Source organism: Dermacentor andersoni, chromosome 7, assembly GCF_023375885.2.
Source record: "Dermacentor andersoni chromosome 7, qqDerAnde1_hic_scaffold, whole genome shotgun sequence".
NCBI lineage: Eukaryota > Metazoa > Arthropoda > Arachnida > Ixodida > Ixodidae > Dermacentor > Dermacentor andersoni.
This window is the reverse complement of record NC_092820.1, coordinates 51,547,055-51,569,837: the sequence shown is the minus strand read 5'-3', so window position 1 is coordinate 51,569,837 and position 22,783 is coordinate 51,547,055. Positions and strand designations below refer to the sequence as shown.

General features: G+C 47.1%; 1 protein-coding gene across 3 annotated transcripts in view; it reads left to right on the top strand.

Moving 5' to 3' along the window:
* The window catches only part of LOC126534452 (signal-induced proliferation-associated 1-like protein 2), a 188,383-nt gene that overhangs the window by 48,006 nt on the left and 117,594 nt on the right, over positions 1-22,783 (top strand). For all 3 annotated transcript variants that reach the window (XM_050181729.3, XM_055072906.2, XM_055072907.2), the window contains exons 2-5: positions 6,403-7,001; positions 8,961-9,611; positions 15,120-15,322; positions 16,146-16,294. In XM_050181729.3, coding sequence (XP_050037686.2) covers positions 6,532-7,001; positions 8,961-9,611; positions 15,120-15,322; positions 16,146-16,294 — 1,473 coding nt within the window. In that variant the 5' untranslated portion in view covers positions 6,403-6,531. The remainder of the gene's footprint in view (positions 1-6,402; positions 7,002-8,960; positions 9,612-15,119; positions 15,323-16,145; positions 16,295-22,783) is intronic.

The window sequence follows — 22,783 nt, the reverse complement described above, 5'->3', positions numbered from 1 at the left end:
CGTTTTCTTGAGCACTGCTTGAAGTCTACCCAGTACACATTGTTGTCATTCTGCTGTCATAATGACACATGAAAGGGAGGAATGTCACCCACCCAACTGTAGCACGAAGCTACAAAATAAAGCTATGCCTGCTAGTCTCCTGGTTAGCTCATAAGGTAGAGTGACCACCCTGGAATGGCATTGGTTCCAGGTTCGGTCCACAGACCAGAACCAATTTTTTTAATTCGAATAACATTCTTTGCCTACTTCAGCTGTTTTGAATCCATCCATTCATCTATCTTTATCTGTCTTTATCTATCTTAATCTATCTGTTAATCTAATCTATCCCTTTACACCAATCCTGTGGCCTAAGTTGTGTACCTGCTTGGCCACTAGGTATTTGCTCCTGGTCCTGATGCAGTCTTGATCGTTCCATCGTCATCATGCCAGTGTCGTGATTGTGCCCTTGTCGTGCCATCATCGTCACACCTTCTGCTGGAAACCCAGTGACTTAATAGCTTGGGCCACTACATCTGGGCTTTTGGTCATCATGCCGTTGTGGTCGTTGCATGATTGTCACGCCAGCTTTGTCATCCGACTCTCGTCATGCAGTCATCACCACACTATCATCATCATCATTATACAGTCGTCATGCAGTCCTTGTCACACCATCATTGTGATGCTGTCGTGGTCATTTGTCATTCCAGCCTTAGTACATGACTTTTGTCAAGCTGCTGTCGTCATGCCTTTTCCGTTCCAGGTGTCCAAGTTGTCCAATTGCTTGGACCACTAGGTATGTGTTCGTGGTCGTGATGCCGTCGTGGTCATTACATCGTCGTCATTCCAGCTTTGTCATCCGACTCTCATCATGCCGTCATCACCACATGATGATCATCATCATCATACAATTGTCATCATGTCACTGTTACCCAGTAATTTTATCATTGTTATCGCTTTAGTAATGTCATCCCATTCCCGTCATACCGCTTAGATGATCCATCGCCATTATTCCTTGTCCAGCATTCTATCGTAATCAAGTTGTCATCATTCAGTCATGAGTATGTCACTGTTCACATGACAGTGTTGTTGGATGCTATCATGCATTCGTTGTCATACCATCGTCGTCATGCTGCTGTGGTCGTGTCATAACTGTCATTCAGACTTCTTCATCCGGTTGTAATCGTGCCATTGTTGTCATCTCATTCTCCTCATGTCTTTATCATCACACTGCTGTCGTTATACCATCGTCATAATTTAAATACCAACTTCTCGTTGTGACACCGTTATCATTATACTGCCTTTGTCATCCCATGAGTATCATTCCTTCTTTGTCATTTCCTCGGCGCTAGTCAGCATCCTACAGTCGTTATGTCCCCGTGCTCAAAGATGATCTTGCTGAGTGAGGGCCATAGCAAAGTGGGACGCTATCGGAGTATGTGGCATATAGCTGAAGCACAGTGTAAAAATATTCAGGTGTTGACACTGCACGCGCCCGAGCGTCCATAGTATGTTCGGCAACACCTGGGCGCACCTGGTAGCTCTGATGGCAGCGCAGCCAGCGATCCCAGCTTAGTTGACGACATTCTTCCGCCTTCCCTAAATTTTTGTTCATAGTGGAGTGAGTAAAACTCTAAGCACAAAGTAAATTCAGTATTTCAGATTAAAGTGATAAGTGTACGAGGCTTAATGCTTCGCTAACACGAAGGTATCGTCTGCAGGGCGGGAATGATGTGAACACGGATCGATCGGTCAGAACTCAATGCGCACTCAAGTTCCGTTCGCGCACACAATTTGTTTTGTCTGATCTAGTCATTGCCCCCTAGCATGAAAAAATTAAAGCGTTAGCCCGTGTGCTACCCCTCCATCAGAAGAAAATAGTGATTGCACCGGAAACGCACTTAAAAAAAACAGTGTGTCGTTATATTGCTTGAATGCTATTCGCCTTATCGTTGACAGTCATTGTAAGATTAGTTCTGCTGTGATTTTTTTCAACTACAAAGCTTTCTTTCTGAGAAGCCCATATGGGTTTTCTTCGTAGCTGCATGGTACATTCAGTTGAATAAAAAACTTTTCCTTTCATAAACCTTCCTCCACTTTGCAGGCTTCTGCAGAACTGGTTTGCCATTATGGTGGCCCATGCTGGTCTATCCGAAGACCACACAAACACCTCTTCACATGGGTTTTCGCAGCTTTTCTATGGACGGAAGTCTAACACTGTTACCTTTTTGGTGGCCATAGCATCAGCTGCTTTTACAATATCTCATTTTCGCTGCCTCAAGTGCCTCAAGGCAGCAAATATGGCTTTAGTAAGGGCAAATCAATTCAGTGGAAGAGAATATAATTGCACAATTAAAATTATAGAAAGGAACATGACATTTTATGTGTAGAATGATAAGCTCACACAGGCACATATGTCTGTGCAAAATGTAGGGCTGTGTTTTGCAAACTAAAAAAATATCAAATTTGAACTGTACAAAATAAAATATACAAAAAGTCGCACAAGCAGCATGTTCACTGCATTTGACCTTTACTAATGGCTTCATTAAGAGGTGGGATGGCGATGGCTTGCACAGGAGAGAGCACACGTCCAAGTAGAACGCATTCCAAGGCTAGTTCGTATTTTTCTCTTGACTGCTGAGTATTGGTGCACAAGTAGTCAAAACCTAACAAAAAAGTAAAAGCACATAGAAATATTCAGTGAACTTGTGTTTGTTGCAAGCCCACTTTTATGACCTTTCTATGGCAACATTGCACTTCAGCGCAATGTGGTAGGTAGTACGAGCAATGTACTGCGAAAACTCGCACAAGATTATGGGCTTTCACACTGCATGCTACCTCCTGTTTAAAGAAGACGATGAGGTTTATGGGCTTCACACACTTTTCTTATCAGCCGTTATCAAAAGTAGTGTTTATTGCTCACCCTCATCTTCTGCCTACATAACATCTTGCTATAGAAATTTATTTTAACAAACATGTTATGAAAAGAGACCCCAAGTTGTGCAGAGATATCTTGAAAAAAAGTTGGTACCTGTACGTGTACAATGAGATAGGAGGAGTCGAGAAAACATAATCACAAATTTCAGAATTCCAACCACACCAGGCTCACATATTGAATTCCACAGTACAGAACTTGTGTCAAACTTTCGGCGCTCAAAGCTGTAGAGATTCAGAGTGACAGCTTTCCTCCCTCTTCTTGAGGGGGCCCTGAACCACCCCTTGGGCTTGGTGAAGTAACATAGTGCACGGGTAGCAAACGCTGCTGTGAACATTTCAGCCAAGTTTTGCTGTCGCATGCGGTGTGTGGAGCCAGCGGATTGCCAAGTCACCTTTCTTTCAAACGCTCTCTTTTCAACAGAAGGCCCTGTCCTCATTATCTTTTGGATGCTTTATTTCATCATCGGGTGCTTTATTTCATCATACCCTTAGAAGGCTGCTATTGGCTGATAGGTGACACAAAGCTGTGGTTGGCTACATGGCGTAGATATTGTGGCCGCCACCACGAGCCGACTGGCTAAGCGCACTGCAGCTCGCTGAGGAAAACTTCATTTCGCTTGGTATAGTGCGTCGTAGGCACCAAAGGCGGGAGTCGTGGCACCTATATTAGCATACAAAATGAAATTTGAACTGCGCAGCCATGGTGACGTATAGAAGGCGGAGCATTGTTGGCATGCCCCACTGCGCCGTATCCTTCGCAGTGTAAGGCATTGAAGAAGGAACAGGAGCACAGTAGAGGCTGTGTCTGATTGCCAATAACTCCACTTCTGCTGAATGCATTGAAGTACTTTTTGCAGTAAAGTATTTCAGAAATAGTCTATTTTCATTTCAAATGCCTTTCTCCACTTCAATAAAAAGTGGTTCAGGGCCCCTTTAAGCTTCCAGTGTGCCACAGAATTATTTCCAAGGGGCTTGGTGACAGACCTCGCAACTGAGACAGTGGCTTTGAGATCTTTCGTAAGAGATGTACATTGCAGTGGTGGAACAGCTGTGTTAATGGCTCCAAGTGAGGACCCTTGAGCCATCCTGCTCCAGAATGGTATTTTAGCGGCAAACTGCGTCGAGTCTACACCAAATGAAGCAGAAGAACAAGGGCCTTCTTCCGTTTGTGCTGCTTCAGCAGTACAACAAACCATAACCTAAGACATTCTAAGGTCTAAAGCCGCCACCGTCATCATCCTGGAGGTCTGCAGAGCAGCCACAGCCATGGATATAGCTGATGCTTTCGGTAGCAGTAATTGGTTGTTCATTTTTGCATAACATGAACAAAAGGAGATTAAGAAACTTACTGCCGACTGCACTGTAACTTTCTAGCTTCATCTACTGACACGTGAACAGTGGTCTGTAGTGGGGGTGGGGTTGAGGAGGGGAAGGGGACCAGGAGAGAAGATAGAGTAGGTTAGAAGGGAACTAGTTGCATACTGTACAATGACATGAAGAAATAAACGTGACTATGCCATCGGTTCTGCATTTGCTGTTTTCACGCGTTTGTTGCGTTTTTCTCGCATGGATGCTTTAATGTAGTGCCGTTTGTGACTAGTTCGGCATTCCTCATCCTGCCAACATCACACAAAGCTCGCTCAAGCAGAATGTCTGATCGAAAACAAGCCTCAGAAAAATTCCAGTTGCACATTATTTAGCACAGTTGTTGGTGGTGCCACCTCAAGAACATCTTGCAATACGTGTCGGGAATAACAAAATTGAGGCCCTCGGTTCCCCTTCTTCTCTCATGTACTCGGCCGTTGACATATAATTTGCTTATAGGTGCGGACCTTCCTCGCAATTGCACAAGATCAAAAGAGTAGATTCTGTGGTTGTAATTTAATCAGCTTTCACATTTTCCAGGGCACAGTTTTGTGGGAGAGATTGTGCGCATTAGACCTGTGCACATCTTCACTGTAACTTAAGTTTATTCATGCACATCCTAAGGTGTGGTCTTGTTGATATGCCCTAGTTGCACGCATTTTTTTTCTCTCTCTTGAAGCATGCTGAACACGCAGTGCCCGTTGCAATCCTAAATGGCAGAAGCAGTTTTATACTGTGGTATGCTCACAAAAAAAAAAAAGTCATTCTATTAAAAATGAATGAAACTAGTTTGCTCATCTTTAATTTGAATACCCTATTGACTCGGATAAGGCTGGCTTTGCTTTATTTAGTGGCTATTTCATTTACAATGGTACAATAGGTGCATGTTGTACTGTGCGGCAAAAGTGCTTGTCGCTGCTCCATATCAAATTTTTGCTGCACCAAGACCTGCACCAGAAGATCAAATGGCTGTTGCATCACTGACATTGCCAAACAAATTTAAAGGAGGGTAATGTCTTGGAACATGTCTTTGGCCATGCAGTTATTGGTACAGTGTTTCATCGCAGTAACTGTCCCTGCTCTGGTTATCATCTAAATACTAGTCGGCTATAAGTTGCGGAGTTTTTCTCCTCGCAAAGGGTGAAAGAAAAGGTGAGAAAAAAAGGCACCGTGTATATCATCAGCTAAGTAAAATGAAGATGCAATAACATATTTGAAGCATTCATGGCCCACCTGATGCTTGTTTTCTCGCACTCACAGAGCAGAGAATCTTTGCATTTGTTTTGATAAATAGGTGCTACCACACTGGGAGGTAGTTAATTAAAGGGCAGAAGAGATCGAGTGCTGCTTCTGCTTGATATAGCAGGCTTTAACAGGGTCACGACATGGTCATGCAACTATTTTCAGTTTGTCATTGTAACTAAGAGCAAAGGGGCCAATATGGATATGCACATGCAAAAAGATTGGCTGTTTTGTCCAAAGGCAAGGTATTGAAACTTACAGCAAGATTTAGTTTCGTGCTAGAGCACCTAGCACAGTGTTCTAACAATATGTGGAGGCGACATGACACGTTGCAGCACACGAGCGATTGCTGCTAGGCAGCAGGAATAGTGTTGTCAGATACCAGGCTTGTCGCAGTGCTGGCGGGATGATGAATGCTGACGGTGACGTCAATGGCATTGCATCTTGGTGTTTGTCAGCACCCAGTGAGAGGATTCGGAGGATTTTGCTTAACGCTTACTGTCCATTCTGCTCGGACCAGTGCATGCACCATGGTAACTTGTACAATAAAACAGCACAAAGCAGAGAACACTTGCAAAAACTATCTCGGGCTGAGTGTCGAAACAGACGTGTGAAAATGAGAACATATGTATACCGCGCGCTTTGGCCATGCAAAACACACTTCATTTCATCACCCATCAGTGTTGCCAGATCAGCACAGTTCAACTACGATATAAAGGAATTCATACAAATTCTCTAGTGCATTGAATTGGCTCAAATTTTGGCAACTTACCATGGGATGTGCATGGTTTTACATGCAATGCATAATGCAAGCTTGAAAATTTGATGTTATGGCCCTAGTTCACAGTTTCCTCTAAGCAGTTATGTCACACTCATCTGCAGGTGGACCCCTGGGCATGGCCAAGCCATCGAGGCCGAGCTGCGGCACAAGTCGCCAGGAACGCCGGCGACAGGAGAAGCCGAAGAGGTGCAAGCAGGGCAGCGAACGGCAGTCGCGATGACCGGGACCCGATGAGCTCGAGCGTCCTGCGGGCCTGCTCGGCCCAGTACTACAATGCCTGCCTGCCTCCTGGTGATGCCCTCCACAGAAGCGGCAGCGCAAATCAGCTCAACGGCCATCATGCGCAGCCGCAGTCGTCACCGCAGATGCACACGGCAGCCGCATCGACGGTCCATCACCAGACGGCGGTCAGCATGAGCAGCCCAACGTCGGTGGGGCCTGCACGACCTCAGCGGACGCACAGCGAGCGTTCCCAGCGCACATCCCGAATGAGCCTGTACCGGAGCAACAGTAGTCTGGACCTGGACCACAACAATGGGAGTGCAGCCGGTGAGCCACTCCGCGGAGGCCCATCGCGGAGGGATTATGGCTCGGCATCATCGCTGGACCTTCTGGCTGCTTCGTCTGGAGGCGACAGCAGCTTCTTTGCCATGCTGCGGGAGTACCGAGCTGGAGGTCAGCGAAGAGAAGATCAACGAAGGTGTGTTTTTGGTGTTGTTTCTTTTATTATGAGTAGTATAGTAATAGTAGTAGTAGTAGTAGGTAGTAGTAGTAGTAGTAGTAGTAGTAGTAGTAGTAGTAGTGGAAATGTACGGCGATGTTGCTTTGGCCCGGAGATACAGCAATACAAGAAAAACAAATTTACAGCTGCAAAAAGGAAACTGATAAAAACTGTGACAGGCGGTACTCTCTAGTTACTATATATAACCCATCATTCATGGATGCGATGTAGGCAGTCAGCATGCTTAGGTCCTTATGTGGTGTTCCTGGAATAAATGAAACAGAAGTTCTGTTCATCACAAAAAGTGCAGCAAATGCTCAGATTGTCAAAATGTTTAACATGGCGTCTGACAGTACAATGATGATGCTTCTCAGAGCCTAAGTGTGCATTGCACACTTAGCTAAAATATTAAACAAACCTGAAGTTAAAAAAACACAGAGCGCTTGCTGAACATAATTACCTGAAATTAGCATGGTACCAAAAGGAGCTTCACTAATCATGCACATGGGCTCGTACCAGTTAACTTGGAGCCCTCTAGTGGAACAAGAACTGACCGTTCAAACCTTGGCTCATTCCTAGTGTCCTTTTACTCCCATTTTATACGTAGCAGGCAGTGTTGTGAAAGCTCCAGAGACTTTTCTCGCTGCTTGCATTGAAACCAAAAAATAGGGCCTCACATATGAAAGATAAGGGTGTCCCTCATGTAATTAGATATAACATGACGTTTCATACTTGTGTGTTGTAAAATATTACATGTCACAGATCTAAGTCTATTTACCACCTGAATGAGCGAAGTGACACATATGGGTGACCAGCGGGCACAGCGCATGCTGCTTGCACTTGGAAAAAAAAAAAAAACAGTATGTCGTACACTGGAAGCACGAAGGTGTACAAGTAATCCATGATTCAACATAATCTTATGCTCACAAGTTGTAGTTGTAATACATGTAGTAGCTATTTCATAGAAAGTGAGGCAGAGTGAGGCTTCTATGGCCGCATTACTTGCCTAGCATCTGTAGTACCGTGGCGTGCTAAGCGTGAAAGTATGACGCGTGTAAGGTGCTGTGTCTAACATGTGCGTCCTTCCTCTGTATTTTTTCTCTGCTTGCACAATTCAATTCTGAAGACTCATGCCATCTTGCATTCTTATATTCTTTCTGGTTTTCTGTTGTCTTCAGTGTCACGTCCCATGCCCCCAGAATTTGTGCACTTGGAAACGTACACATTGCACCACATTCTGATACCATGCGCGTCCCGCTGTAGTTTCACAAATGCACTTCAACATTTCTTCAGTTTTGCCGAGAATTTCAGGCTGATCCTGCTACATTTCCTCAAGCACAATCGCACACTTTTACGTTTACTGTAGTACTCATGGCCCTTGGAACATAGATATGAGTTGCAGCTGCCCTGATTCTGTCAGTTTGTCAAAGCTTCAGAGTAGTGTTCTGTGCGCAAGGTTTGCACTACAGGTCATCAACCTGTTGCAAGGTTTCCAGTCATTTTTCTTTTAGCCCAACCTCTTAAAATACGAGGAAAAAAATTGTTACAAATTACAAACCCTGGAGATACTTTAGCCTTAATGTGTGCGCTTTGTTTTCATCACTTGTGGACTGGCTGGCTTACCTTTATCGTCATTATCATTACCGTAAACTTATTTTAAGTCTGATGTAGGACAAAGGCTTATCCCAGCAATTGGCAGTTACTGCCTGTGTCACCTGAACACCCAGAAGGTTCCTAAATTCATCACTTCATTAACCCTATGCCACCCTCAACTGCAATAGTATTCTTTTGTTCGCATCCATTCCATCTCATGCAGTGGATAGAACATCCGTTTATCCACTGTTTTATCTGTTTTGCACAATCTGTTCGACTTCACTTTCTTTCTCACTCTCAACTAGAATAGGCCAGTTTAACAGCATTTTGATGTTTTACGCACAGCCCTGGTCCAGCCAACATCCAAGAGTTTCTGCGGGGCCGTCTTGATCCTGCCCCGGCAGTCCAGAATGCCTCAAACACCCTGGCACATGGAGCGCTCGAAGAAGGATCGAGTCCACGCCTCAAAACCAAGTTCCAGCGCCTTCTGGAGCTCAGGGACCGTGGCAAGGGCTGGAGTCGACTGCCCAACGCTAGCGGAGCAACAGGCGGCAGTGCAAGTGCTGCCGCTGGCAGCACAAGTGGTAGTGCAAACCAGGAGAGCTCGCTGTTTCGGAAGTGGAAGCCAGGTGGCCGAAGCGAGTCCGCGGACGCTAGAAGCCTTGAGCCGTCGCTACCGGATCCGGCTGAGGAACGGCTGCGGAGGCGAGCACTGGCCCACTTCGACTGCCAGAGCCTTGGAGCCAACCTGAGTCGTGCATCGGGTCGTCTGGCGTCCATACTTGGGAGGCGGAGGAATACCACGACGGGTGCGTCTGCTGCCTCCATGCTCCAGCGAGCGGGAGCCGGAGGTGGGCTTAGTGAGGACGGAGTGGAAGGTGTGGCGGATTCAGGGGATGGCCGGCAGAGTGCGCTGCTCCTGAGCTGTCCATTCTTCCGGAACGAGGTTGGAGGAGAACCGCAGAGGCAGCTGGGCCTTACCAGGGCAACGTCCAGGTGGGTCAGCTAACTTCCAATGTCTACAGTTCTTGGTAATAGATATGGTCATGGCATTTTGTCAGCTGTGGTGGAGATAATGTGAGGTTTCATTTCTCTTGTTGTCATGCTGTGGCACGCTGTAAATGAAACGGCAATGTGCAGCATAGTATCTTGCATAGAGATGTATGAAAAGTTTCAGACATCGTTAGGCACATTGCGGAAGGCAATAATCTAAAGATTGATAAACTCGTTGTCCATGTTGATAAAGTGTTGCAGAGACAAACGTCATTTTAGTGGCAGTCACCCCCCCCCCCCCCCCCAAAGAAAAGAAAGAAAAAAAGCTATTGCATTGTACAGTATCATGCAACTTGTTGGCCATTTCCAAACACCTTACAACTTTATCAGGAGCCAGCAGTCACACGTGACCCAGTCTTGTAGTGACAGTAAGATCGGTGGCATTTGCTTTCATGGGCAGCCTTACGTCTGTATTCCACACCTTCCATAGTCTTTGGTGTTCGATGACAATTTGAAACTTTTCTGTTTGCTTCCTTCAGGTCACAATATGAAATAGCTTCGCTGCCATAAAGAAAAGTAAACAGATTCCCTTATTTTGCGCAGACCATATCATTATCGCCTTCAGACAACAGCTGGGACGCAGCAACGAAGAATCTTAACATAACCGGGCAGATCTTGAAATGTCAGTCTTGGAACAGGCTAAGTGCGCAATTTGCTGCTGCCAAAATATGTGTGAAACAAGTGCGTCAGTGATTCGAATTCGTGTTAGCCAATATCAGCGCTCTCTGTGCAGTGACTGCAGTAATGAATCGCGACGCTAGTTCTATCTTTTTGTGCTTGCCTTTGTTGGCTTTATTTCAGCATGGAGAAATACAGTGCAGGGTCTATCTGAATCCCCAATTTCTCATGTTTACTGCGAAACCAAGATGGCGGCACTGCATCAACGGGAAGGGGCACTCGTGCAATAAGCAGTGTCATAGCACCTGCCGAAGCTCAATTTTCTTCCTGATTTCCAACACAACACGCTACAAAAGAGCAATTTTATTAAATTCTGCTGCGTCTTTCTTCCACATATTTCACTAGGATATAAAGAAAGGTCTCAGGATTGCAAAATACAAAAAAGGAAATCTTGAGCTAGTCAGTCATTCAAACGCCACATTCCCCTTGACAAATATTTTTCCATTTTTGGTCGAAACAAATTTCGGGCGATACAAATTTGTTTTGCAGTCCCGAGAGATTAATATCATCGAGATAATACTGTAGACATTTTGGGATCAGTTGTTTCAAATGCTTGTTCCCACATATCATCACTCTAGAAAGGTGATTGTGTTTGTAGTGGCCATGAGCTTCTATTTGCTGCTAACCTTGTTGCTTGAGCCTTATGACATGCAGAGCTGGAAAACTGACATGGCAGACCTAGTATGTTATCTCATCCTTTTCACTCCTTTTCAAGCTCATGTTAGTTAATGCAGTTCTATAGCTGTTCCATAGGTACTGTCGGCCAAAAAAGTAAATGGACCACGGCTTAGGTGCCCGAGGCGGCTGTGGGGCCACACCGGGGCGCTGCTATCTTGCTCCACGTGCTGACGGCAAGAGTGCCCCGAGGGATGCCAGACTTTGCCCTCACTCTCCCATGGGGCCTTGTGAGGCTTTATAAATTTCTAGTGCAGCGTTTGGTTGCTCTCGTGCTGACGGTTGCGACGAAGGGGACCGTCCATTGCCGCTACTCTAGCACATGGCGCTGGTGCACAGTAGTGGACGGCAGCGGGGCATCAAACCGCGGCATTGAGAAGGAACGCAAACCCATTCTGATAGTTGTTTTTGCTTATATTCACCTTATCTTTCATTGCAGGTCGCCAGCGTCCACCACTGCTCGATGTTAGGCAACATAACGCAAGTAGCTGCAACGGCGGCTACGTGACGCATGCTCTTTCACGCTGGCGCAATAAGTTACAGGTGCTAAGCTTTACTGAGGGCACAGCTATTCTGTCGAGATTACTTTTTCGGCATTGTCTCCAGCAGTTGGTTTGACATTTATATCAGTAGGGCCTCTGAAAACTGCTTTAATTTGTTACTACAATGCGCGGGCCATTATGAAACTTTACAAAAGTACGGCCAGAAAAATATTATTGGGAAGACGAATTGGAATAACTAGTCAGTCGTGAAAGTTTATTCATGGAAGCATTCCGTGGCTTGAAGGGGTCCTAGTGTGTTGAAAAGTTGCCGTTGACCACGATGACTTGGCATACTCGTCTTGGCACCGAGTCGTAGAGCGCCGTCGCTATAGCTTTAGACATCCGCACAGCGCTTTTCACTCTCACTTATTGTGCTGACATGAAAGAGCACGCGTCACCATAGCCGCCGTTGCGGCTACTTGCACGATGTTGCCTAAAATCGAGCAGTGATGGACCCCGATGACACTAATATGAAAGATAAGGTAAATATAAGCGAAACAACAATCAGATCGCGTCTTCGTTCCTTCTCACCGCGGTTTGATGCCCTGTGGCCGCCCCCTACTGGACGACAGCGCCATGTGCTGTACTACTGGCGATGCACGGTCCCCTTCGTCATGACCGTCAGCAGCAGAGCAACCGAACGGTGCACTAGAAATTCATCAAGCGGGATGAGGCCCCACGTGAGAGTGAGGGCGAAGTCTGGCATCACTCGGGGCACTCTCATCAGCGCGCTGAGTGAGACAGCAATGCCTCGGCGTGGCCCCGCAGCCACTCCGGCCACCTAAGCCGTGGTCCGTTTACCTTTTTGGTGGTACATTATGATTTCAGTGGAGTAGAATGAACTCTGATATGTGCTGTGCATTAAATGTCGGGCACAACACGTTACATGCGTCATCAGATAAGTGACTGCCGTCAGCCGAAAGCACGCCTACCAAGATTGTGGTGCGCCATGCTTTGGCACCAGTGCATTGCTGTGAAGACAGGCAAAGCTTAATGAAATGCAGAGTGCTTATATGCCACTTAATGGCATTTTTTTCCACCGTGAATGCACCTTTGTAAGCAAGAGCTGTCCCTGCATTAAGTTTCCATTCCTTCACATTAGTATGTGCCATTGACTTCTGTCGCACTCGTAGAGCCAGTGCTATGAAAATGCGAATAAGACACCGCCTGTCTTATGCATGTGATGAGCTCATCCAAACAAAAGAGATAATCCACAGGCGGATGGAGACTTGGTAGTGATCAGCATTGGTTGAATGGAGGATGTGTATGTCTCAGGCTGGAGCCAACACTTCAGCGTCAGCAAAAGGACTTGGCCAGTAAAGTGTAACGATTCTATTCCGATGCTATTTCTTTTCGTGCTTTCTCAGAGTTTGTCCAAGCAGTGCTCCACCTGTGCTATGACTGGTATTGCCCAGCTATGAACAGTAGATGAAAAGAATAAAATCGAATGAAAGAAGTTCAATTCCCAGCCGTGATGGCCACATTTTAATGGGGGGCAATATTCAAAAATGCTCGTGTACTTTAGATTTAGGTGCACATTAAACAACCTTAAGTCGTCAAAATTAATCCGGAGTCTCCCACTATGGCCTGCCTGGTTTTGGCATGCAAAAACAAGATTTTTTTATGTTTGAAAAGAGGGGCATTCAGTAGCGATCTTGAGATTCAGCCATAGGACATCCCTTGATCATGCATATTTCTTGGTCACTTCGTCTCCATCTTCCTGGTAACCATCTATCTTGGCTGTATGACCTCACCATGGGCGTATGACTAGCTGTATCGCAATTGAAACCTCTCAGTAGAGGTTGCACCAAAGCTGTTGCTCATGGAAAAGGGGTTGTGCTGCCAGTTCTCACAAGTAGGAGGGAAGCCCCTACTTTTTGCTGGAACTTGCAGCACAATGTGAATAAAACCGCTACAGACACAGAACGGAGTATGACGACAACACAGGGCGGTCCTGTGTGACCGCCCTGTGACCGCCCTGTGTTGTAGTCTCCTCCGTCCCGTGTCTGTAGCGGTTTTATTCACAATGTCTCACCGACTGGCCTACAACTTTACCCTGCCAAATTTACAGCACAACCTTCGCCCCCATGTTCTCTCGCCATCTCTATTGAGCACCTTTTTCTTTTTTAACACTTCGACTTCCCTCATCCTTCTCTTCGCACCTGCTCATTTTCCTCCCCCATTGGCAGTGGGCGAGAGTGAGCTACGTAAACACTGCTGAGGAAATCACTTGTCCTGACGAAGGGGAGTCTCCTTGTCGAAAGATTGACTCTAGGCTGTGATGATGACAATGAACTGTTGATCATGAGAAAACGTTTCACAATAACATGTTTGTCTCCTGGTGTCTTTGTCACTTAAACGCCTCCTTCTTTTTTACGCAACCAATTGTTGAGCTGTTTGTACCAATTTCTGTCTGCTTTAAAGGGTCCATCACCAGGTTTGGCCATTTTAAACAGACAAGCTCAGTGCATACAATGTGTGGTGATGTGTCTGCAAAGCGTTGCGCTGATGCACGCCACGTAAACAGCTGAAATTTCCAACCGAAAGCCGCCACCCTTCTCAAGGGGGCCCCGCTCCCAGCCGGGAAGTCAAGGTCAGACGCACAAGTGCTCTTACATAATGCGCCTTGCTGAAGCGTCATACTGTGTCACATGCCTTCGAGAACTCTGTAACGCTACAGCAATTATTTGTTTGATCTGTTGGTTCACTAGATGATTTAAACTTTAGAGAAATAATAAAACCTACAAACTGGACCTCTGCAAGTCTTCTGTTGCTGCTGCCTTCTTCTCTTCGCTTCTCCTCTCACAATGGCCCTGCTACCACGTTTCTCGCTCATGGCACGAGGCTCTCTGGTGATTATTCTTTCTCTTCTGTGACTTCTTCTGGTGCAATTGCGTGATCATACTCATGCATTCGTCGTCTTCGCCTTTCTTTCGCAACACACCATGTGCATCTTGTGAAAGTAACGCTTCTCCTTTCAGTGCCCCTTTGTAGCAGCAAGGTCTGCCAGGCTAAATTCTGTTTCAGTACCTTTATTGAAACCAAACTTGGGTGGAAAACAAGTACATAGGTGACACACTAGGAAAAGTGGGACGTTGCCAACACTGTTGTCCACATTGTCAGTGCCAAATTTGTGTCAGCACTCTCAGCTTAATATGAAGCAAGAAATTTTGCTTTGTGATCCTGCTTTGTGCGCTATAATTTGCTCAAGTTTTGCATTTATCTGCTCTTGATGCTTTCAGAGCAATAAACCACTGAAACTTATTGTGCAAAAGCTGATGCACGAGGGATACTAGTGGGAAATAGCCCACTGACAGTTGAAAGAGCTCACGAACAATCACTGGCATTTTTGGATGCCCCTCTTTATCACAATAAACAGTTGCAGGTAGTTTATGTGTAGTAAATTTCGAAGGAGCAACTTTTCGAGCCAACAGTTAATTCTTGCTGCTTTCTTGCGGCCTTAGCCTGCCACTGCTCCAAGTGGTACTCGACTCTCTTGCCTTTTAACACTGCTCACATAACGAGGACATCTGACGTGTATGCATGTGTGGTGCAGGGCCCTTCGATCGGGTCGCGGTGGGTCTGCCCGCAACAATGGAAACAATGGCCCCTGGCATCGACCAACGTGTCTAAGCGGACTTGCCATCCTGGAGAGGCCTGGACTGGACGACGGGGCATGTCCCTACCAGCGGCCAGCCACACTGCTTGACGGAGTGGACAGGGGTGCCCTCTACTACAGGACCCACTTCCACGGAAAAGGTATGGACATGATTTTGGTGGCTTCGTCTTAAAGCGTAGCGTTAAACTCTCCTTGCACGGTCAGCACTGACAACCACTGATAACAATGGGCATTTAAATTTTCAACTGGCCTTGAAGCGGATTGCACTTGAATTGACTAGGCTTGCAAGGCTTTTCAGCCTAAACCTAAAAATCACATGACTGAGATGAACAGGTTGTGTAGCAGTGAACAAAAATGTGAGTAGTCATAATTTTCATTTCCTTTTTTTTTCTTTTTTCATTTCACCTTCTAACGTAGCGAGTTCCCTTTATTTACAGCTGTACAGGAGGGTGGTGAGATGAAGTTGAACTTATAGCTAGGCACCTCATTGAGAAGTTGTTTGAATATAATGTTACTGTGTCATCAGTCTTCTGGCTTTTTGTTGTGCAGGTAATTTGTATGTGTTTGTCTTTGTTCCCTTTTCGTAAAAATATCCTGCACTCTGTGTAAGAACTTGTCTGACATTACCTGCATCCTGACAAAGCTCTTTGCCAAATCTGTCACTCTGGATATCGAGGTACTCTTGATGGGGGGCAGCCGACATTTCACCAGTGGGACATTTGGCTCAGACTGCCATCCTCTTTCAAAATGGACTGTCATTGAGATGTCAGTGTCATTTGGCATTGCTGTGAAAGTTCCGATCAGCTGTCGTTGACTGCAGCTGTCACTTTAAAGAGTAACTAAAAGCAAACATTGAATCCATGTAGATTGTCAGATGGCCATTTCACAAGCATCCCATTAGTATTTGTCTTATACCAAGGCCTCACTTGCTTTGGCCAAACCCTCCCGACCATTTTCGTGCAGGTCACCAAAACTGGTTTGGCATTGATGAGCGGCTAGGACCGGTTGCAGTTAGTCTGCGCAAGGACCGCCTTGACGTGCCAAATTCCGCAAGACCGTCACCTGGCGGAGCACCACAGACACTCTACAGGATCATCGTCCGAACGAGCGAGGCGAGTATTGTTCATGTGGAAGGAGCATAAGCACCTGGTCTGTTCTCCATGCATACCTGCCGATTCTCCCAATTTTTTTTTTTTATGTTTGCAACTTTGGGCTCGTTGTACGGTTATATTGATGTCGGATGGGTGTTGCACCAAGTTTTATGAAACATAAATTCCATTTGCAAAAAGTGGTTTAAAAGCATTGAAAGACGCAAAGTTGCGAAAGATGCATACAGAAAAGAAATCATAATGGTGCCTGTGGTGTGGCAGCATAAGACGCTATATGCCAGAGGGCTACTTGCTTCAAGCAAGTTTATTAAACCGTGTTGCCGAAGCACAAATTGAATTCGGCAACAGCAGTGTCACTGAAAAAGTTATGGTGATTTAAAAACTACGTGTTCTTTGTCAATTTCTGCTGTTCCAAGTTTGCTGCTGCTTGCACGCTGCGTCTGAAAGTAGATCATCGTTAATGAAGTGCGTGTGTATCCCACGAAAGGCGCATGCTCAGTGGAAAATGAGAAAAAAAGGGTGCACACTGTTCCTCTCCTTATGTCTGCAGGACGAGTTGTAATAGTCGCAGTTCGACGGATATGTTTCTGTGGCCTCTCAAATTGGTGCTGCTTTTAGACTGCAACCAATTGTCCCAAAATTATTTTCATAATGTCTTACTGAACCCTGATTAGCCTTTTTGACTCCTACCCTGCTGTTCTCTGGATCGTGCCACATTTTTGCCGACTCACTGTAGACTGCATAATATTTGTCTGTTTGCTTGAACTAACTTAGTGCTTGCCTGCACACCTGACTGCGCACGGTGTAAGAAACTAAAACTGCCTTGCTCGGTCTTGCCAATAGACAGTGCAATACCCACTGACAGAAAGTGCAAGTGTGCTATATCAACTTACCCAATCTTCAATATTTATGTGACAACATTGACTCATTATGAATCTTGAAAGTTATCAGAAAGTAATAAAAAGTGAGCTCCTTGTAAACGGCTCACGGGACGCTGATGGTAAATACAGTAGAACCTCGTTGTTACGGTCCTGGCGCATGATTTTCCGGGAAACACGATCTTTCAGCAGCAGCATTGAGTACGTCGCCAGACTGCGATAGTATCGTACGTTTTTCCGTTGCTAGATCTCATGCAAACAAGGAAAGGCGCGAGGTGCATTCAATCGAGAGCAGTATCCACCCGCTGCAGGAGCTTTCCCGCAATACTTGCCCACCCGTCTCGCGCGAAGATGCGGCGTGGACTCGTTTTCCTGTTCTGGTACCAGCAAATTTCCTCCCGGGTTGTAGCACACTGCATTGACAGCTATCACTGTCGGCCCTATTGCAGTAAGCATGTTCACCTGTCTGCATCACGATTCCCACACGCACTGCCATTCCCTTCTGCAGGCAGTGCGAAGTGAGCGTTGTTTCTCTCTGGAGGCACCACATCCGGCCAACCAACTCGATTTCATTTCGGTAAAGCGATAACATGCCTCTTGATTTACTCGGACTCCATCAGCTTAATGTGCGTCGGCGTCTTGTGCCGCAACAGTGCGCGTCTCGTGCTGCAGCGATTTGCACGCTTTGCTTTACGTAGATGTCAACTACGGTTCGGTCTTTCAAATTTTTTAGTGACTTCGGATCATACGTTTTCCTGGTTAGCACGTTTTTTTACTTGTGTCTTTTCCACATTGTGTGAGTGAGGCTATACTGTGTTATGTTAGGATGGATTTGTAAATTCGTAGAACTCGTAAAAAAGGCAAGGACAAACCATGGGTGGCAATGCCACTGGGAACTTCCTGCACCAGCTCCTCATCACATCGGAGATTTTCAGCGTCTGCTTCGGGCTGGTTAATCGTTTAGCAGTAGAGGAGATTTGCATTCCTGAGCCGATGGTGCTTAGCACCGAAGTCCGGTCTACAACCGATCAGAGTGCTGCGGCCACATTTTGTAGACCCAACGCTGCGCCTCGAAATGTTTACTGGCGAATTACTGATGGTTTGCTTTCTGACCGAACAATCCGTTCACCGATCCTTGCTTTTGTTAGGACTTTTATACGTGACTGGCCAGTCGAACAACCAACCATCTCGGAACACTTTTTGAGTAGAGCTCACAGCATAGAATCCTCACCCAAAATACACAGCATACAACGAAAGCGTGAGGGTCATGCTACCAATATATGGTGGAAGTTCCGAGAAATCGCACGTCAGCGCAGCTGGTGTCATAAAGTGCCAACAAGCAAAACACATGCGCAAAACCTTAACTCTAGGAAGCGTCGGGATCGTGCTGCTAGTTCTCAGACGTGTGCGACGCGACCAGATTCCCAGGGGCCGAAGGCCATGTGGCGCCATTAACAACCACTTGTTTGCGAGTGAAACTGCCAGTGAGGAGCACGGGATAACTGTCCACCAGGCAACGTCAGCCCCGTTTCTGGACTGCAAGACAAAAGAAAACATCCTTTCGACACCTCAGATCTAAGACAAAACCATAGGCTCCCATGTGGCTCTAAGAAAGCGCACGCTGGTTGGCGCCAAAAAACCCATAAGAAGTAATGGTGGTCGTGCATCCGGTCGGCAGCGCCAGATTCACTCTGCCCGTGTCCAGACCCGAACCACGCATACTCCAAGCCACAGTCCACCCGCTATAGCACCACTGTAGAACCTTCCGTGGTTGCTTAGTGGCTGTGGTTTCGGGCTGCCAAGCGCGAGGTTGTGGGATCAAATCCTGGCCACGGTGGCTGCATTTCGTTGAAGACGAAATGTGAAAACGCCCATGTACTTAGATTTAGATGCACGTCAAAGAACGCCAGGTGGTCCAAATTTCCCGAGTCCCCCACTATGGCGTGCCTCATAATCAGATGGCGGTTTCGGCACGTAAAGCCCCATAATTTAATAAAAAAATTCTTTTAGCTTCGTTGCGGAAGTCAGACGCACAATAGTGTCATTTATTGCCCTTTAGGGGAATTTCAACTTGCGAATCTGTTTACACCCATCCGCTGGCCGCATGCAAGGAGAACGCCTGAGGCGGTTCCAAGGAGGCGCACCGCAAAGGTGGTACGAGGCCCCTCGTCACTGTCAAGTGTGAATGCTACTGTGGTGCTGGTGGTTTTCTCCACTCCCCAAGCTCTGCAATAGTTAGGAGTGCCGGCAGCCTGTTTACTTTGCTTACGTGCAATATCCCGCTCTGGTGTCAACTGTTGACAGCCATTACTCAAGTGGTGTCGCTTCGCAACAAGCTCGTCGAGATGCAAACCCCTTGCCCAGAATGCTCGCGCCGCGCTTTTTGCTTTGTTTTACTGCAGTTTGTGACGGTGGGCTTACAGTGGGCCTTACACAGTCCTTAAACAGATGTCTTAAATGGCACTCCGTCTGCTATGCAATATAATGCAGCCACTAGCAGCTGACTGTAAACAGTTTTATCCAGTTGTCCGCTTCGTTTGATGAACTCGCCCCATCTGCTCTACTCCAAAGCTGGTCGTTCACTGTGCAGGCCATAACTGTTTGAGATTCTCGTCACCTTGAAGCTTTTGATAGTCTGTCGTGTGTCACCGATCTCGGGGCGTGTGGATGTTAGGAGAGATGGGGTTGGGAGATGCAGAGCAGCACAGCAAACAGATTTTAATTACCATATTTACGCGATTGTAAGTTGACCTATTTTTTAAAATTTGGAAATCTGAGGGGGTGGGGGGTCAACTTACAATTGAAACCAAAACATCGCACCACCGGAAAAGCTAGACCAACGAGATATCAGGGGAGCTACAAGGTAGTTACAATATTATGTTTGCTCTACGGCTCTACCCGTAGCTTTTCGCTGTCCTGTGAGCTTGTTTGCTTTTTGGAAGGGTTTTTCAGCATTTTTGAGTGTTTTACAGTGCACACAACACTCATGGGGAGGTGTCAATAGTTGATGGAAGTGCACTGTTCCATTCGCAGCGGCACCCTCAGAACAACGGTGCTTGCGGGGAGTATTGATAGTTCATGGAAGAGCAGACACCGCTCACGTGTTTCGCTTTCCCTGTAGCTCTTAGTTTTATGCGTTCGACTTGACCGCCGGTAGTTATGAGTACTCCAGGCCCACTAATTATTCGGCACTCATTCACAGCAGCGTTCAAGAGGGCTGCCATCCTTTACGCCGAAGAAACAAATCGCTGTGCAGCAGGCCGCAAGTTCGATGTTTCTGAAAGGGTAGTGCGAGAGTGGCGACTGCAGTGAAGCAAGAATTTCCGACGGGCCAAAGTCTGGACGCTTTCCGGAGCTGTAGGCCAAGTTTGCAGCGTAGGTCTCTGAAATGCGTGATTGGTCCCTGCCAATGAAGTGCGACATGGTCTTGAAACAAGCCTGGATCTTGTGGAGATGGGTTTGCACAAGGCTCACCCTCCGAGCGACGTGGTCAGGAAAGGGCACGATGCTCCTCCGCTTTGCAATGCACAAAGGCGCTACGGCAGGGTTTGTCGGCTCTCCGACACGGCGCAGAGAAGGCTCCAGAGTCAGATCGCCAACGAACGCGAGTTTATTCACCCCAGATACAGCACAGTGCTACAGTCACGGCGCTTACGGGCAAAGGTTCACCACAAGACTGATCGAGTAAACGCGCCCGCTGCGCTAGGGCTAACCGGTAAGCGGTCCACCAAGTGTGAGAACGAGGAGTCACGGGAGCAAAGGTCCCAAATACCGAATTTGTTGCGGGCCTGTGAGCATCTGCTGCAGCGAGGAAGTGCTCAGCGGAAGAGAGCTTGGGTGGGGAGGGCGCCTGGGGCGGCCACTCGGGAGGCCAATCAGGGCGCGTCCCGGTGACACATTCTCGTGCGGTGGCTCGAGCTGGGGAGAGAGAAGCACGGTTTGCGTGGGAAGTTAGTTTCGACGCGCTAGCCGTGTCCGCCTGTTGCCGTTATGGCGGCGGTTTCCGAAATCAAGCTAAGCACAATGCGTGAGCTGGGTGACGAGGCGGGGGAAGGCACGTCGATCCCCACTATCTTTGCCTTTTAAGGACCTGCTGCACCACGAGTACAAGTGGCTGGCAGCAGGAGATCGCGAACTTATGCCAACCAGACCTGTCAAAAGAGCCTCCCTGATGGTTGCGTGTGGTTGGGTGCATTTGGCGTGGGCTGCTGTTCCACAAGATGTCTTGGTGCGGTCGTTTGCCAAATGTGGAATTTCGCGGGACGATGACGTGCTGTGGGATCGTAGCAGCGATGACAATGGCAGAACTAGTGAAGATGATGGCACAAGTGAGGACGAGTAGTGCAGTGACCATGCCAGCTACCAATAAAATTTCATTATCGAATGCGCCCTCGGGTATGCTCTCCTTTTCTTTTTTTCCCTGTCACACGCAATATGGGGTGTAGGCTTACATTCGAGTCCACTTAAAGTCGTGTAAATCCGGTACACTCAAAACTCGATCGACTCAACATAAAACTCGATCAAGGAATAGTAACACTATGTAACCTAAACATGTCCTTATCACCATCTATGGTAGCCCTAGGCGTTTTCTATGTGAAAGTCAGGCAACCCTAGCCTATGGCTGCGATGCTATGAGAAAGGAGTGTTCGTACGGACTTGTGTCGGGGCACGTTTCTTCCGAGTCCGGTGCATGTCGGATCTTCATCGTAGTCGGTGTTCTCGCCAACTCCGTAGATATTGCTGCCTTGCTGTTGGCCAGTCAACTCGTTCGTCTCTGATGCCGGTGTCCCGAACTCCGTCATTGACGTGGCACTCTGGGCTCACCAGTTAGGCCTAACTCCGGGTTCTGCTGCTACTTCTTCGAGTGCCGACAAGACGCCATGGGGACTATCATACATGCTGGTCTGCCTCTGAAGGGGGATCCTTCCTGGAGTGCTCGGCACTGCCGTGACAGGCTGCAGCAGGTCCAAGAAGCCTCGCTCGAACGTCGCTGAGGTCGACGGCCACACCCTGGACCGCCAGCGTCACGGACTTGACTGAACCTTCATGGCTCCCTTCGCTAGTGCAAGGCTGACGCTACAACCATCTTGGCCCAGAGCCACGTCGATAATGCCAGCTCGGTGCCGCTACTGGCTTGATCAAAGCTCGGGTCACGCGCCTCGAGGGCTTGTGCTGTTTGGACCGATACGTGCACATCGTCCTCTTCTTCCTGTCTGCACCACATGCCTCCTACATATGACACAGTCTTGAACAAAACCACACACCACGTTCAAAATCCACAGGCACACTTTATGCAGTAGTTCCCTCTTAATGTGCCCAAAAGCATGGTACAGCTAAAGCTGCTACACAACACACCTCGACACAGCTGAAGCTGTTGAAGCACGCTAGATGCTGAAAGCTTTGCTGTGTCGGCTGTGTGATGTGCGATCATGATCTGGCGGGATACAGCGACAGTGACGATGGCATTGGAGGCAGAACATTAATTGCTGCCATCCACTAAGCTTGCTGAAACCAACTAGCATGCTGCAACAGTGCACTGATTGCTATCTTCAAGGCCACGCATGTGGATATGCTTTGTGAAATATTATTTCTAAATTTTCGTGCTCGAAAATCG